Source organism: Motacilla alba, chromosome 5 (assembly GCF_015832195.1).
Source record: "Motacilla alba alba isolate MOTALB_02 chromosome 5, Motacilla_alba_V1.0_pri, whole genome shotgun sequence".
Lineage (NCBI taxonomy): Eukaryota > Metazoa > Chordata > Aves > Passeriformes > Motacillidae > Motacilla > Motacilla alba.
In genome coordinates this window covers 19,380,560-19,393,277 of record NC_052020.1, presented here as the reverse complement: position 1 = coordinate 19,393,277, position 12,718 = coordinate 19,380,560, and the positions used below count along the sequence as shown (strand labels likewise).

General features: G+C 37.8%; 1 protein-coding gene across 1 annotated transcript in view; it reads right to left on the bottom strand.

The window, feature by feature from the left end:
- Window positions 1-2,333: 2,333 nt before the first annotated feature.
- Window positions 2,334-12,718, bottom strand: part of LOC119701596 (intraflagellar transport associated protein) — an 80,440-nt gene continuing 70,055 nt past the window's right edge. Inside the window, exon 7 of the mRNA XM_038138458.1 lies at window positions 2,334-10,913. Coding sequence (XP_037994386.1) covers window positions 10,818-10,913 — 96 coding nt within the window. The 3' untranslated portion in view covers window positions 2,334-10,817. The remainder of the gene's footprint in view (window positions 10,914-12,718) is intronic.

Sequence of the window (12,718 nt, the reverse complement as noted above, 5' to 3'; positions counted from 1 at the left end):
TGTTTTTGCAATCTCTTTACAAGGTGAACATGACCTTAGGTATCTGTTGCTCGTGAATAAAACATACCCAAAACTATTTCCTGAATGCATGCAGCACTCGTTTTTCCCCCACAGAGGAATCAACCCACTACAAAAGTCTTACAGCCCAACCCAACTCACATCTGGTGTTGTAGCTTAATGACTTCTAGGGAATTAAGCTAGTTTGCACGTTCAAAAAAAGTGCCTCTTGCCTGTCTCTATCCACTCCCTCAAAGCAATGTCAAAATATCTTATTTGATTACTTAACAAGACAATAATCACTAATACCATATGTACTGAAGGTATTCGGCTTTGTGAGCTCTCAGTGGGAAGCCTGCTTTGCTGGAAGCATTGATTCCTGAGCAGTACTGATGACAGAGGAGCATTTCTGCTACCATCAGAGCACTTATGGGCTCTTAGTTGCAAGACCCCAGTTACTGTTTGAGGTCAGAACAGCTCTGGCCAGCCATGGGGTACCAGGACTGCTTTCACAAAGATTTTCAGTGAGCAGTGGTGGGTACATGACATACCCGAGTGTTCAGCCACAATCCAGCCCTGCTCAAAGCCAATAACACTGGCAATAATCTCTGAGTTCAATAACCATGCCAACTGGGAAAGGCTCTTAGACTCACTGTCAGACAGCCTTCCAAACATTATTGCTCTCCCTCTTGATTCAGGCAAGCTTGGGAGACAGAGGGGCAAAGTTGTTTTAACTTTTTTATCTCACTGAAACTCTGTGGTGATTTTTTTTTTTTCACTTTTGTCACTTTTTTCCACCCATGCTCTCTGTGGGAAAATATACACACAGAAAAACACGTACATTTGCAGCACAAACATTTTTCCAGTCACAGAAGACAGCATTCTTTTTGCTTTATTTCTGGTGCTTTTAGTCATTTCCTTTAGGCTATAATCTTCCTCTGCACTTTAAAAGAAGGAACCTGCACAGAAAAATCTCCACACTTTCACAAGAAGCATCAAAATTCCCTACTCTTTATAGATTTAAAAAATTACATCATTGATTGAAGATGTAGGCCAATGTTGGTCAAGAGTCACTTGTCATTTTGTAGGGTTTTTTTCTACAGGGCATAAAATTTCTACATGAATGAGAATTTTCATTCAGTGTTGAATTCTATCATTGTTGGCTTGAAGGTAGATTTGTAGTTTTGTCCCCCGGGTAAAATATGATTCTGGCTGCTTTCATCTTCTGAGCTGCCCAGATTTATTTAGTGTTACACTCTTTCTGATCATTTTCCAGGATATCTGAGGTTTTATTAGAAACAGTAAATGCGTAGAAAGTGCGAGGGGATTCCAGTTAAGCCTTATGGTCTATTACTTTTATCTTAGCCAAAATGCTTCAACTGGCTTCTGTTTCGTGTGTAGTTTTCTGTCATGTGAATCTATTTAGCATTGCAGAGCAGTAGGAAAGCTCTTGCTTATTATACACCAGGTCTTACTTGAATTTGATTTAAGGTTTCAAAATCAGCTTCAATGGTTGGAGTAATTATTGACCCAATGTTGTCACTCTGCCAAGAGGAAACTATTTGAGAGAAAAGATAGTTTTCACAGAAATAAAAAACTTTGCCTTTTATGGATTGTCAGCTAAATCCTTTTGGATTATTAATAATCCACTTGTACCCTTGAAGATTTTGACATTCGCAATAGCACAGTATTTGCAAATATTTTTTTCTTCATCTCCCATGTTTAAACACAAGACTCGGAGAAAAAACATGGGGAGAAGCTAACACACCAGGAAAACTAATTACCAATGTCCCTGGTGGGACCTTTTTTTCATTTTAGTTCAGAAAAAAACCATAGTGTGGTTTTTAGGGCAGTTAGGACAAGGATGAGAGATGTGAAATTATTTGGTTGGTTTATTATATTAGGATATATGTTATATTAAAAATGCCACACTAAAACTATACTAAAAGAACAGAGAGAAAGATGCATCAGAAGGCGAGACAGGAATAGAACGGAATAAATAATAAAGTTTTGTGACTCCCAGAGAGTCTGACTTAGCTGCATCCTTGATTGGTTATTAAGTAGAAACATTCAACAATGACCAATCAAGGAAGCACTTGTTGTATTCGTCACTAGCAGATAATGATTGTTTACATTTTGAAGCTGAGGCGTCTCAGTTTCTCAGGAGAAGAAAGTCCTGACAAAAGGATTTTCATAAAATGTCATAGTTACAGCATAGAAAAAAAAATTTAAGATCTGCCACTCCATGATATTCCTGAGAGACTCTAAAGTATGAGAGAGAATAAGCAACTATTAAAATGATAAGATGTGTAGCTTTTCCAGGCAGAGTTTTTGTCATGACCAGTAGTATTGGGTTTTATACATTCCTTTATCATCTGTTGCTTACCAGTGTTAGAGAAAAGCAAAGGACAAATTAATCCCAGAAACAAAAGTAGAGAACTTTATTGGAAAAAATCTAAAGGCAAATAAGAACTTCACAGGATTGTCAGACAGAACTATGATAACACAGGCTTGGAAAACCCAACCTTGTAGGATAACCTAAATTCTAGGCAAAAAATAGTGGGCAGGACCAGACTGAATTAGTTCTCCTATATCCTATGCTTTTCCAGTGAATGTGTCCTTTAGCTAATCCATGAGTTACACATTCTTCAGTGTACTTCAGCAAAAAGGATCTTCCCTTCCAGCAATCAGTGGCCTAGTATTTATTTTCCCATGAAGTGCAAAGTATGTTTGTCCAGTGGTTTTGACCATCCATCTGCAGGGACATAGGCAGGGCTTGCTATAACTACTTGCTCACTTTGTTTATCCCGGTTTCACCTAAACAGAGTGCAGCTCTGTAATGTGGATCCTTTCTTGAGCACTGAAGATGATCAGCTCTTGAATTTCAATTTAGTTACATCTCTTGTGTCCAATTTCACCCAGTCTGACTTGAAATGCCAGCTGATATGGGTGTTTAAACTTCTTCTGAGAGGAGCTTGATCCTGAATATTAGCGATTGGCTCTCCAACAATCATCTCACCACCACAGATGTTTGCACTAATGAGTAGCTGACAAATGACTGCATTTAGGGTATATAATAGCAACTGTGAATGTACTTGACAAACACTGAGGTTGTTTGGTTGCACTAGCTGATGCTGACAAAGCCTGTAAGGTCTTTAAAGGAATGCTGGGTAATTACAAAATATGGTTCCATGAGATGAAGAAATAATTCTATAAAAGCAAGATGCATTATTTTGCTTGCTACCCTTCACTGATAAAATATAATGCAGAATACAAGAAATGTCTTGATCTAGGGCTGGACTGGAATCTCCTTTCATGGAATACAAGATGCATTTTCTTGTGTCTACTATTGATGAATGACTAGAGCAGCATTATTTTCTACAGACAAAATTCTACAGGATCTGAGTGTAGGATTCAACAATGCCTTGGGTTGTTCTGTCATTCGATCACATCAAAAAGGTGCATTGGCAAAGCTCCTGACAGTGAGTGTGAGTACCTTCATGCATAATGATCACAGTTTGGGCTCGTTTTCAGAGCCAGGTAGGTTATATTCTTCATTAGCATTATACTGCAGCACTTTCACGGTGAGGTGTGCTGGGGCAGAAGGTTGCTGTAGGTATTCAAGAGCTCAGTACCCAACATTTGTCAGCTGTAATTACCCAGACTTTTTTTTACCATTGCAGCCAAGAGCGATATACAACCAAGCATTTCTGCATATATCTGGTTATGAAAAAAGGTTCATAAAATAGATTCAGTAATAACAACAACATCATGTTTAAATTATAGTGACAAGAATTACTTTGTAACACTTCAGAAACCTATAACCCACCAGGAGCTTAAAGGTCTATTATGGTTAATGAGGCTGGTAGATGTGGTACTATTACAGGAACAAATTAACAGATATATGAATCAAAAGAATAGATTGTAGTCTTAATATTTTTTTTCTAATCTAAACTGAACAAATATGTCTCTATAGAACATCTCTCTCAATGAAACCTATACTGCTGGATGTGGTGTTAAATTATAGGACAATAGCTGGACGCCTACCAGGGCAATTAAAGGGCAATTAAAAGTTGAAAACCTCTTGAGGTGTTGTTCCAATATGCCTTGAAAAATGTTTAGTAAAAGTATTGATGATGGCTGTTTCTGCCTCTGGTTTTACAAGTAAAATTATAAAAACTGATTAAATTTCATTCCTTCTGCCCCTCCTTTTTCACCTGTTGGAAACATTAATGCTTTGTGGCTGAAACTCTCTTCTCCATAGTATTTTGAGACTGAAATAAACTAAGTGCAGTTTAGCATGAATGTTCTGGCATGACAAGGAGGTTGAAAGTATCATCTTGGCCTTACACCTTGTTCAGTCGAGCAGCTGAAAGAGCAGATAACATGTATTCAATTATATTTAAGAAGTTTTATGTAGTTCTCTTGTCCATGATTAAAAATGATATTGTAGAAGTAGAGACAATGCATAGAAGGGCAAGAAAATGACACTGGGAAAGGATTATGGTCTAACATATAATAGACAGAATGACTGAGGAAACAAAATTAATTCTCTCTGCAGAAAGAAGGAATCAGGGGAATATGAACATAGTCTATAAATATTTCCAAGGAGATAATACAAATGAAAAAAGGGGATTATTAATGTTATCACAAGATGGCTGCAAAAGAAGCAATGTCCTAAATGTAAGACAGGAAAATTCTATAACAGCAAAGATAACAAATAATTAGAAATAGACAATCTTTGTGGGGTTAAAAACCTTTCTGGATGATATCTTCAGTTCACAGGGTATCACAAAAACTGGCTTAAGCATGTCAACAACCCCTACATCCTGCTGTCAGATTAAATGTTACTGCACCATGGAGACTTAGATTAAGGAAAAAAAAAATCTCTTTCTAGCTACAGATGCCTGGGACTCCTGCAGAAACTGGAAGGGCAATGACCTGAAAAAGGCTGACACAAATTCCCTGCAGTTAAAATTTTCTAAATACTTGCATAACCTGTGTTCTCTTGGCCCTCTTGACCCCAGCTGGGGGAGCGCCTTCAGCTCAAGGCAGCTTTTCCAGGAAGGAGACGATTCAGTTCTAAGCTTGGCATCAAGCCATGGGAGTTCCTGTAAATGCACATCCCCATCTGCATCCGAGTTCTCCAGAGCCTCAGCTGCTATGACTTTGGCCACCTCCTCATTTCCAGTTATTCTAGCAATTCCTCCCGGCCTCTGTCCCCCATTCCTCCCTCCACCAGCTCAAGCACCTGTAAATTGTCTTACAAATGAGGAGACACATATTCCCTGAAAACTTCTTTTAAGTCATTGTATTTATTTCTCTTTGCTTTTAAAAACTAAAAAATAAAATATTAGTTCAATATTAAAATATTGAAATCTTTCCTTGAAATGTGTTTCTGTGGAGCCAGAGCTTCCTTTGTATTTAGCCTCCTAAATTCACTGACTGAGTAGAAAAAGTGCCTATGAGCTATAGTATTGGTGTCATGACATTCTGCTTTTATAACAGCACTTTTGCTATGGTTAATTCACTCAGATCAGATCTAATGCCTTCTTGAAGTCTGTGAAAAAAACTCCCACTGACTTCAGTGGGAGCTGCAGTCAGCGAGTGGCCTTTACAGCAAGTCTAAGGGCATTTATCCACAGTCTTATCTGAATCAAAATCTCGTTTCATAAAAAGGGAAAAAAAAAAAAAAAAGCTGATTTGTGTACTTTAAGAGTGTGTGTTTGAAATACAAATGTTAAAAACTTAAACACCTACTGTGAGTAAACAAATTTGCATTAGCACAAAGGGCCAGTTTCCTATTGAATTGCTGATTTTTAATAGACTCTAAAATCATTTATCCTTTGAGAAAGCTAAATTGTTGGTTTTTGTCCAATGTGAAAGAAAGAGTTTCATGAAAAAACCAGCTTTAAATTTTTCAAGCCTCTTTTGAACAGCATAAAGAGACTTCTCACTTTTTACATGTCACTAACTCTGGTTGGCATAAGCAATGAAACAGAATTAGAACAATCTTCATTATTCTGTTCTATTAACTCCTTTCTATATCTTATCCATGTTATACCTCAAGACTACAAAGATTTGGCCACTTCACTGAGTGTCTGTGTTTCAGTACTCACCGCAGTCCCTCATCAACCAGTCTGCAAATGTGAAATCATTTTACCTAGGTCATGCCTTTTATTTCCTACAGGCTTGTTTGGTTTTAGACACTTTGCTTTTGCACTTTATTTTGGTATCGAGTGCTGCACTTGTGTAAGGCTATATGAAGAAACAAGAAAGAGCACAGTGCTCCACCCACACTGCTTACAGCCTTGGTGCTCCTCGTGGGTCCTCCTCAGGTAGAGAAGGGAACCCTGGAACTGGAGACAGCCCTCCCAGAAAAAACTCCTGACAAAAGCTCGTGTTGCTGTAAAATCCAGTTCTAAAAGATGCAGGAAGGTGATCTAAGGAGCACAGCCTTGGACTTCTGGCATATCAGTGCCACCTTATCCCACCTGGGATACCCGGGCCTTTGCTGTTGGTCTGGCTGCAAAGCTCCAGGATGTTTAAGTTCCTGGTGCTCAGTAAGGCTTAAATATTGAGAGTTCAAATTTGGAAATTGCATCAAGGCTCACCTTTACCTATTAGTCAACTTTACTCTGTCAATCCAAAGTTCTTATTTCAAGTCCAAAAGGAAAATAATATATGGAGACTTTAAATGCTATCTTACAATGTAAAGATATTTCCGTAGTATCAAGAGAAAGAAGGATTGTGTGTGCTCATGCCTTGAGCACACTGCATGAGTCCCATAATGTATGTTTTCATTGTTAATTGCTATCATTATTTGAAATATTTTGTTGCTTACAACAACAACATAATTGCAGGAATCTGGAAACTGAACGAAAATCTGTCTGTGCATCAGGCAAGCTGGTGGTGCCATACTTCCAGTAGTAATTCAGCATCAGTCAAGTTATTCACTGCTATTTTTATTATCAGTATCTTTGTAATCACTTTTGAGTGCTGCAATGTCTATTCAGTCCCTCTGCAGGGACTCACACTTTCTCTTGACTCAACCTTTTTCTTCATAATAAGAGAAATAAATAGTACAGAGACCAAAGATGAAACTGTTCAGTGAAAATGAGTATGAATTTGAACTCATTTTCTCATCTGGTCCCCAGATTTTTGGTTTTTTATTTCTGTTAAATGTTTATACTGTGCTGTTGGGATTGAGTGTGCTTACAGATTTTATTTCTTTTAAATAAAGCCTTTTGAAGAGAATCCTACATCTTCAGAACATATGCAATAATAATGCCTTGACTAGTAACTGTGCTGAGGGAGGAAAGCTGCCAAAAGCAGATGTTGAAAAATAGCAGTATAATTTTAAAACATGTTTTAAAAATGTCTCCTGGTTCACAAGTTACTGTCTTTCCTTTTTGTCTTTTTCACCTGCATAAGTCAGCCAGTGTTAAATCCTTAACAAGAATAGTGTGCATGAAATAGCAAGTGTCAATAGTGACACTGATTTATTTTATAACTAATGCACTAAATTGATTATTAAATAACAGTATCTTGTCCCAATGTAATGCTTGTAATGCTGAAAGATACTATTTTGCTAACTTGATATAAAATACATGTTGGTGAAATATGACACTAAGAGGTGATCAACATTGGTTTGAAATGGTCATAATATAAACATGCACCATTTCGTCCCACTGTCATTCCATGACACTTGTTAGAAAAAGGCTATTTCAGGAACATGTGAGATAATTTTAAGTCATTATTAGAGAAATTTTCTAACTCATCAAGTAAAACTGGATGTTTCTGTAATTTTGACTCAAACAGCACAGGTCTTGGCATATGTCACAACATCCTTTCTCAAATTCCTTTTTTTCACTGTGCCAGTACCATGACATTACATTTGCTGTTTCTGCCCATCCCAGAGTTGAGAGGCAAGTACTAGCAAGTTGCGATTCTCTCCTTGTCAAAAAGGATGAAAAATCCTGCTTTCTGACCCACCAAGGCAGTTAGACAATGGGCTTCAAAGTCAGGTCACTTTATGTTTAGGAAAGCCATTGCTGAGCCTGGGCTCGATATGAATGGCTTGGGAAATTGTTTCCTTCTAAGGGAAGACGAAAGACATATTTTCTGTCAGAGGATTTTAAACGTGATGATGGCTCCTTGAAGCTGCTCAGGGGGCTGGAATAGTTCACTCCTTGGCATACTAATGGATTCTGGAAAGACAGAATGAAGTATATGGAGATGTTGCTTTGCCCAGCAATGATCCATGAGGTACATGTAGTCGCTGGTTTGTGGTGCACAAATTCCCAGCAGCTTAGGGCAAGAAGTGAAAAGGATCACACATCAAGCTGAAAGAAAAAAGGCAATTTAAGGTTTTGACATTTTTAATCATCAGCTGGGATACATCAGCATGCATCTTTCATTGCTTCTACCAAGGATTTACTTACATAGAAAGCAATTTGTCCCTTGTTGAACACATGGGATTAGGAGCAGCAACAGGTGATGGAGGGTACAATGACTAAAGTGACCATTAATTGTAGGGGTCTGATAGTTTACCTTGCTCAGACAGGAAGCTCAGTACTTTCGGCAGTACACCAGGCCCCAGTCACTAAGCTGCCCCGACATGATGATCCTTGAATTAATTTCTTGCTGTAATGATATGCGTAGCCACATCAAATCCACAGTGGCTGCAGTTTTGGCAGTTAATGTCAAAGTACAGTCATGCAGTCAGCATACATTTTCACAGAGTGGATGTAGCCGCAGTCTCTGAAGACCAGCCTTAAGATTCACCATTTTCATTTATCATAGGATGCTAGTCACAGATTGCCAACACCACACAGGTAGCAGCAATCTATATTCCACTTACTTATCCAGCTGAATCCTGCTTAAAATTTGTATTATGTAACAGCTTTAATATTACCTGAACTCAAATGGGCTGCGAAATGATATGCCAGTACTGCTTTGTGTGTGGTAGTAATGCCCATTAAGTGCAGTGTTGTGAAAACTTGCATTCATTTCATTGATAACAATGTGCTTTTTAGACAGTAAATTTCTGCAGTAGTTAATTACTACCATTCTGAGATGGTTAATAAAGGTAATCAGATGGGCTTTTCCAGCGTGATACCATCCCAGGAATGAGATAGCCACTGTAAGCCTGACCGCCTGCTGTGTACTGCTGCCTAATTAAATATTCCTGAAGTGTTTGGTATTTAACAGCTTGTGATATTTAAATTCTACCTGATCCATCTTATAATGCTTATCATTCATTATAAGAAAAGGAAGAAAAAAAAAAAAAAAAAGAAAGAAACAGCAACAACAAAAATGAAGCCCTTCAAGAAGATAGTGCCAGGTGGAGAATTACACTCATCCTTGATCCATACAGGAGTCTCACAGGTTGGGATTTTCCAAGTGGGACACTTTCAAATAACCCTGAACAAAAAAAAAAAAATGACTGGTAGCAAAACTCTATGGGCATAAATAAAGTGGTGTGAGCTATTAAAGGGAAGTACCTTTACAAAGTCCGACACATAGGCCTGTGAAGCTATTAAACCCCTTCCATTTCATGATCAGTATGTGAAGACTGTTTACATAGGCATGTTTACACATAGTTTCCTATTGAAGGTTCCCTATCGTGGCATTCCGTAGCTGTAAGCCATATTTATGAGCAATTCTGCTAATCCCTGATCCCAGGGCTGCCTGAAGTCAGTAGAAACACTTTGCCTCTATAGACAAGTTCTTGTAAATCTCTTCTTGTTGAAGGATTTAGGTCACTGATTGTCAGTATCAGAGATACTTCATAAAACAATTCACAGAATAATACACCCTTCTCCTTCTGCCTTTTACTGGCTAGGTTGTTACACCAGATAACCTTTCAATGACAGTATTCCATTTTAACTTGACTCCAGAGATTAAAAAAAATTAAAAAAAAAACCAACTCCTTCATTCTATGCATCTTATCCATCTTCCACATACCTGCTGCAGTAAATTAGTCAAGATTGTTTTGGGCTGGATTAGAGGGTTGGTTGGTTTTTATAATTCTGAAATACTGTCTTCTGTGGTAGAAACCAACATGCAACTCCCAGAGGGAGCTGGGTGAGTTTGGGAATTATCAGGTTCACAGATCTAGTACTCAGCAATTTCTGTTCTCTCAAAACAGCTTCACTCCTTAAACTTAACAGGTTCACTTCAGAAAAAAAGAAATGTATGCCAGGAAAATTAAATTGCTACCACCAAGGCATTAATTGAGCCATTTCTTTAGCAGAAATTAGAGGCAGTTGTTGCTAAATAAAAAGTTGGAAGCAGTGAAGATTGACTGATGTTGTGTGAGAGGAACATTTAGCACCACAACCTTCACCTAGAGTCTGTGCTGGAGTCAGCCAGGTCCTGACTTTCCCTGGTGTTCCTGTGTATCAGACCTTGTTTGCACAGTCTGAAGCAGCATCACACATTTGAATATCACTCTTGATTGTGCCAAATAACTGGAAACTTGAACTTCAGAGCTGGACTTTTTAGGCCTGTCTCCAATAGAACTGTAACACAAGGCCCATTAACGGGAGTGTCTACCTAATGATTTAAAACAAATTATTATGATGGATATGTTGGCTTAGGCAATCAGACCAACTGCATGGTGATCATTCCTGTGAAGGAGTGAGTGATTCATATGGTCTAATATGGATTAATTTATATGTAAATTACTTCTTAATAGTGCAGCTTCTGCTTGAAAATCTGTGTGCATTGAAGAAAGGAAAGCGTTTCTTGGTGACTACAGGAAGCTCAGTGTAAAAGACTGTGCCACCTCTGCTCGAAAAGCACATCACTGATATTCAGAGGTTCTCTTCCTCTAATTCATGAGAGCAGTGATTTCCACGGTGTCTAATCTGAGCCCACTCATCTGGCCCTCCTGCTTGATGAATGTTTTCCTGTGAAGACAAGAATTGACAATCAATCAGCAATACACATTCTTTTATGACTTGTTGAGACTAAGTTGTTGTTTTGGGACACACTGATGATTTTTAGCACATAATTCATGCCACGCAGTCAGGCTTCAAGGTGACACAGTATCTTTTGGTTCTCAGACAAGTTAATCTAAGTTTTATGAGAAATCTTGTATGATAATTTCTTTTACTGCTTCCACAAATTACTAGAGATAGATTTTTTACATGTGAAAAGAATATAGTGTTTCATTCAAAATAATATATAATTTCATTTAAAATGTCAGACATTTTTTAGGTATAAATACTGGACTAAGACTTATGGTAATAATTTTAGCTACATTTTTACTTTGAAAAAAAATAATTTATTAGGCGATCTTGGATCTTTGATAAAAGGATCAATTCCATCAAAATAAGTATGACCAAATCAGAATCTATTCACAAGAATATCATTTTTTTTCACCAACTCCTAGCTCTTGAGGAAAAGAAAACCTTTGCTTTTTGCACCATTTCTGAGAGTGAATTAGTATTCAGTAGTACAAATACATTGTACCAAGTGTTTATTTTTACTGTGTTAACTTTTTAAGGAGATATCAAGGTTTTATTCCAGTTTCATTGTACTGCCCCACATAAAAAAAATGAGTTTTCAGATTCTTAAAAACTGAAATTATCTTGCTGACTCCAGGATGCTTTTAATGTCACAATTCCACAATATGTTATTTATAGCAAATCAGTTGAAGTTATCATTTAAAGTATCATGATAAAATACTTGCTTAAAAATCCTTATTTTCAATATGTATTTGAGATCACTGGACAAGATCTCTGCTCAGCAGTTGGATTTACTCCCTCAGTAACTCTCCAGTGGTGATCTGGCAGTGTTTAAAAAAAAAAACGGAATTGGCACTTAGGGACAAGGTTTAGTGGTGAACATGGTATCAGCTTAACAGTAGGACTTAATGATCACAGAGGTCTTTTCCAGTCTTAATGATTCTATGATTCTTTGAACGTTTTGCCATCTCCAGTTCTTTATTTCATCTCTCTCTGCTTTTTTCTATCAAAAAGTCTGAGGCAGTTTACTGAAAAGCACAAGTTCACGTGTTCAGTGCAGGTGCTACCTTCAGCTAAATTCCAATTTATACTGGTCTTAAATAACTAGAAAACATTATTTGTGCCAAGAGCACAAGTACCTCAAATCTGATTAGATGCGTAAGTGTCTGTGTGGATTAATTACTAGAATTTCTTGTGATGGATTTGGCAGAGAGACAATTTCTGACATGAATAACAAAATAATACCTCTCATGTTAATAGTTTAACAGCTCTGGAATAATGTAATTTTTTTCCCTCTTTCTACCCCCTCCTTCTCCTATTTTCATTTTTAAACCCTTTCAGCCTTACACTGTCATTTATTTAGTGTTAAAAATTACTGGTCCTTCTGGGCAAGCCAGCTCATAAAATTTAGAGAGAAAAAGAGGTTGTACTCCCATTTTTTTGCCTACTTGAAATTTATTTCCTTCCATCTTAGTAATCTAAGTCTCAGGATATAGCAAAACCAGTTCTTTGCAGGGCTGCCCTGCAAGAGCAGCAAAATAGGAGGACCTGGCCTTTTTCTTTAGCTTGTAATAGTCCTGGAAAATCAAAGTATCTCACACTGCTCACAAAAGGTGGGGACCTGGTGTGGGGTATGGGCAGGGCTGGCAGTGCTGCCAGCACCAGACGCTGTTCTTGCTGCCTCAAAGCTGCCACCAAGGCAGGACCTGGCAGCTGCTGGAGGAAGAACCTCCCCAGAATTCCGC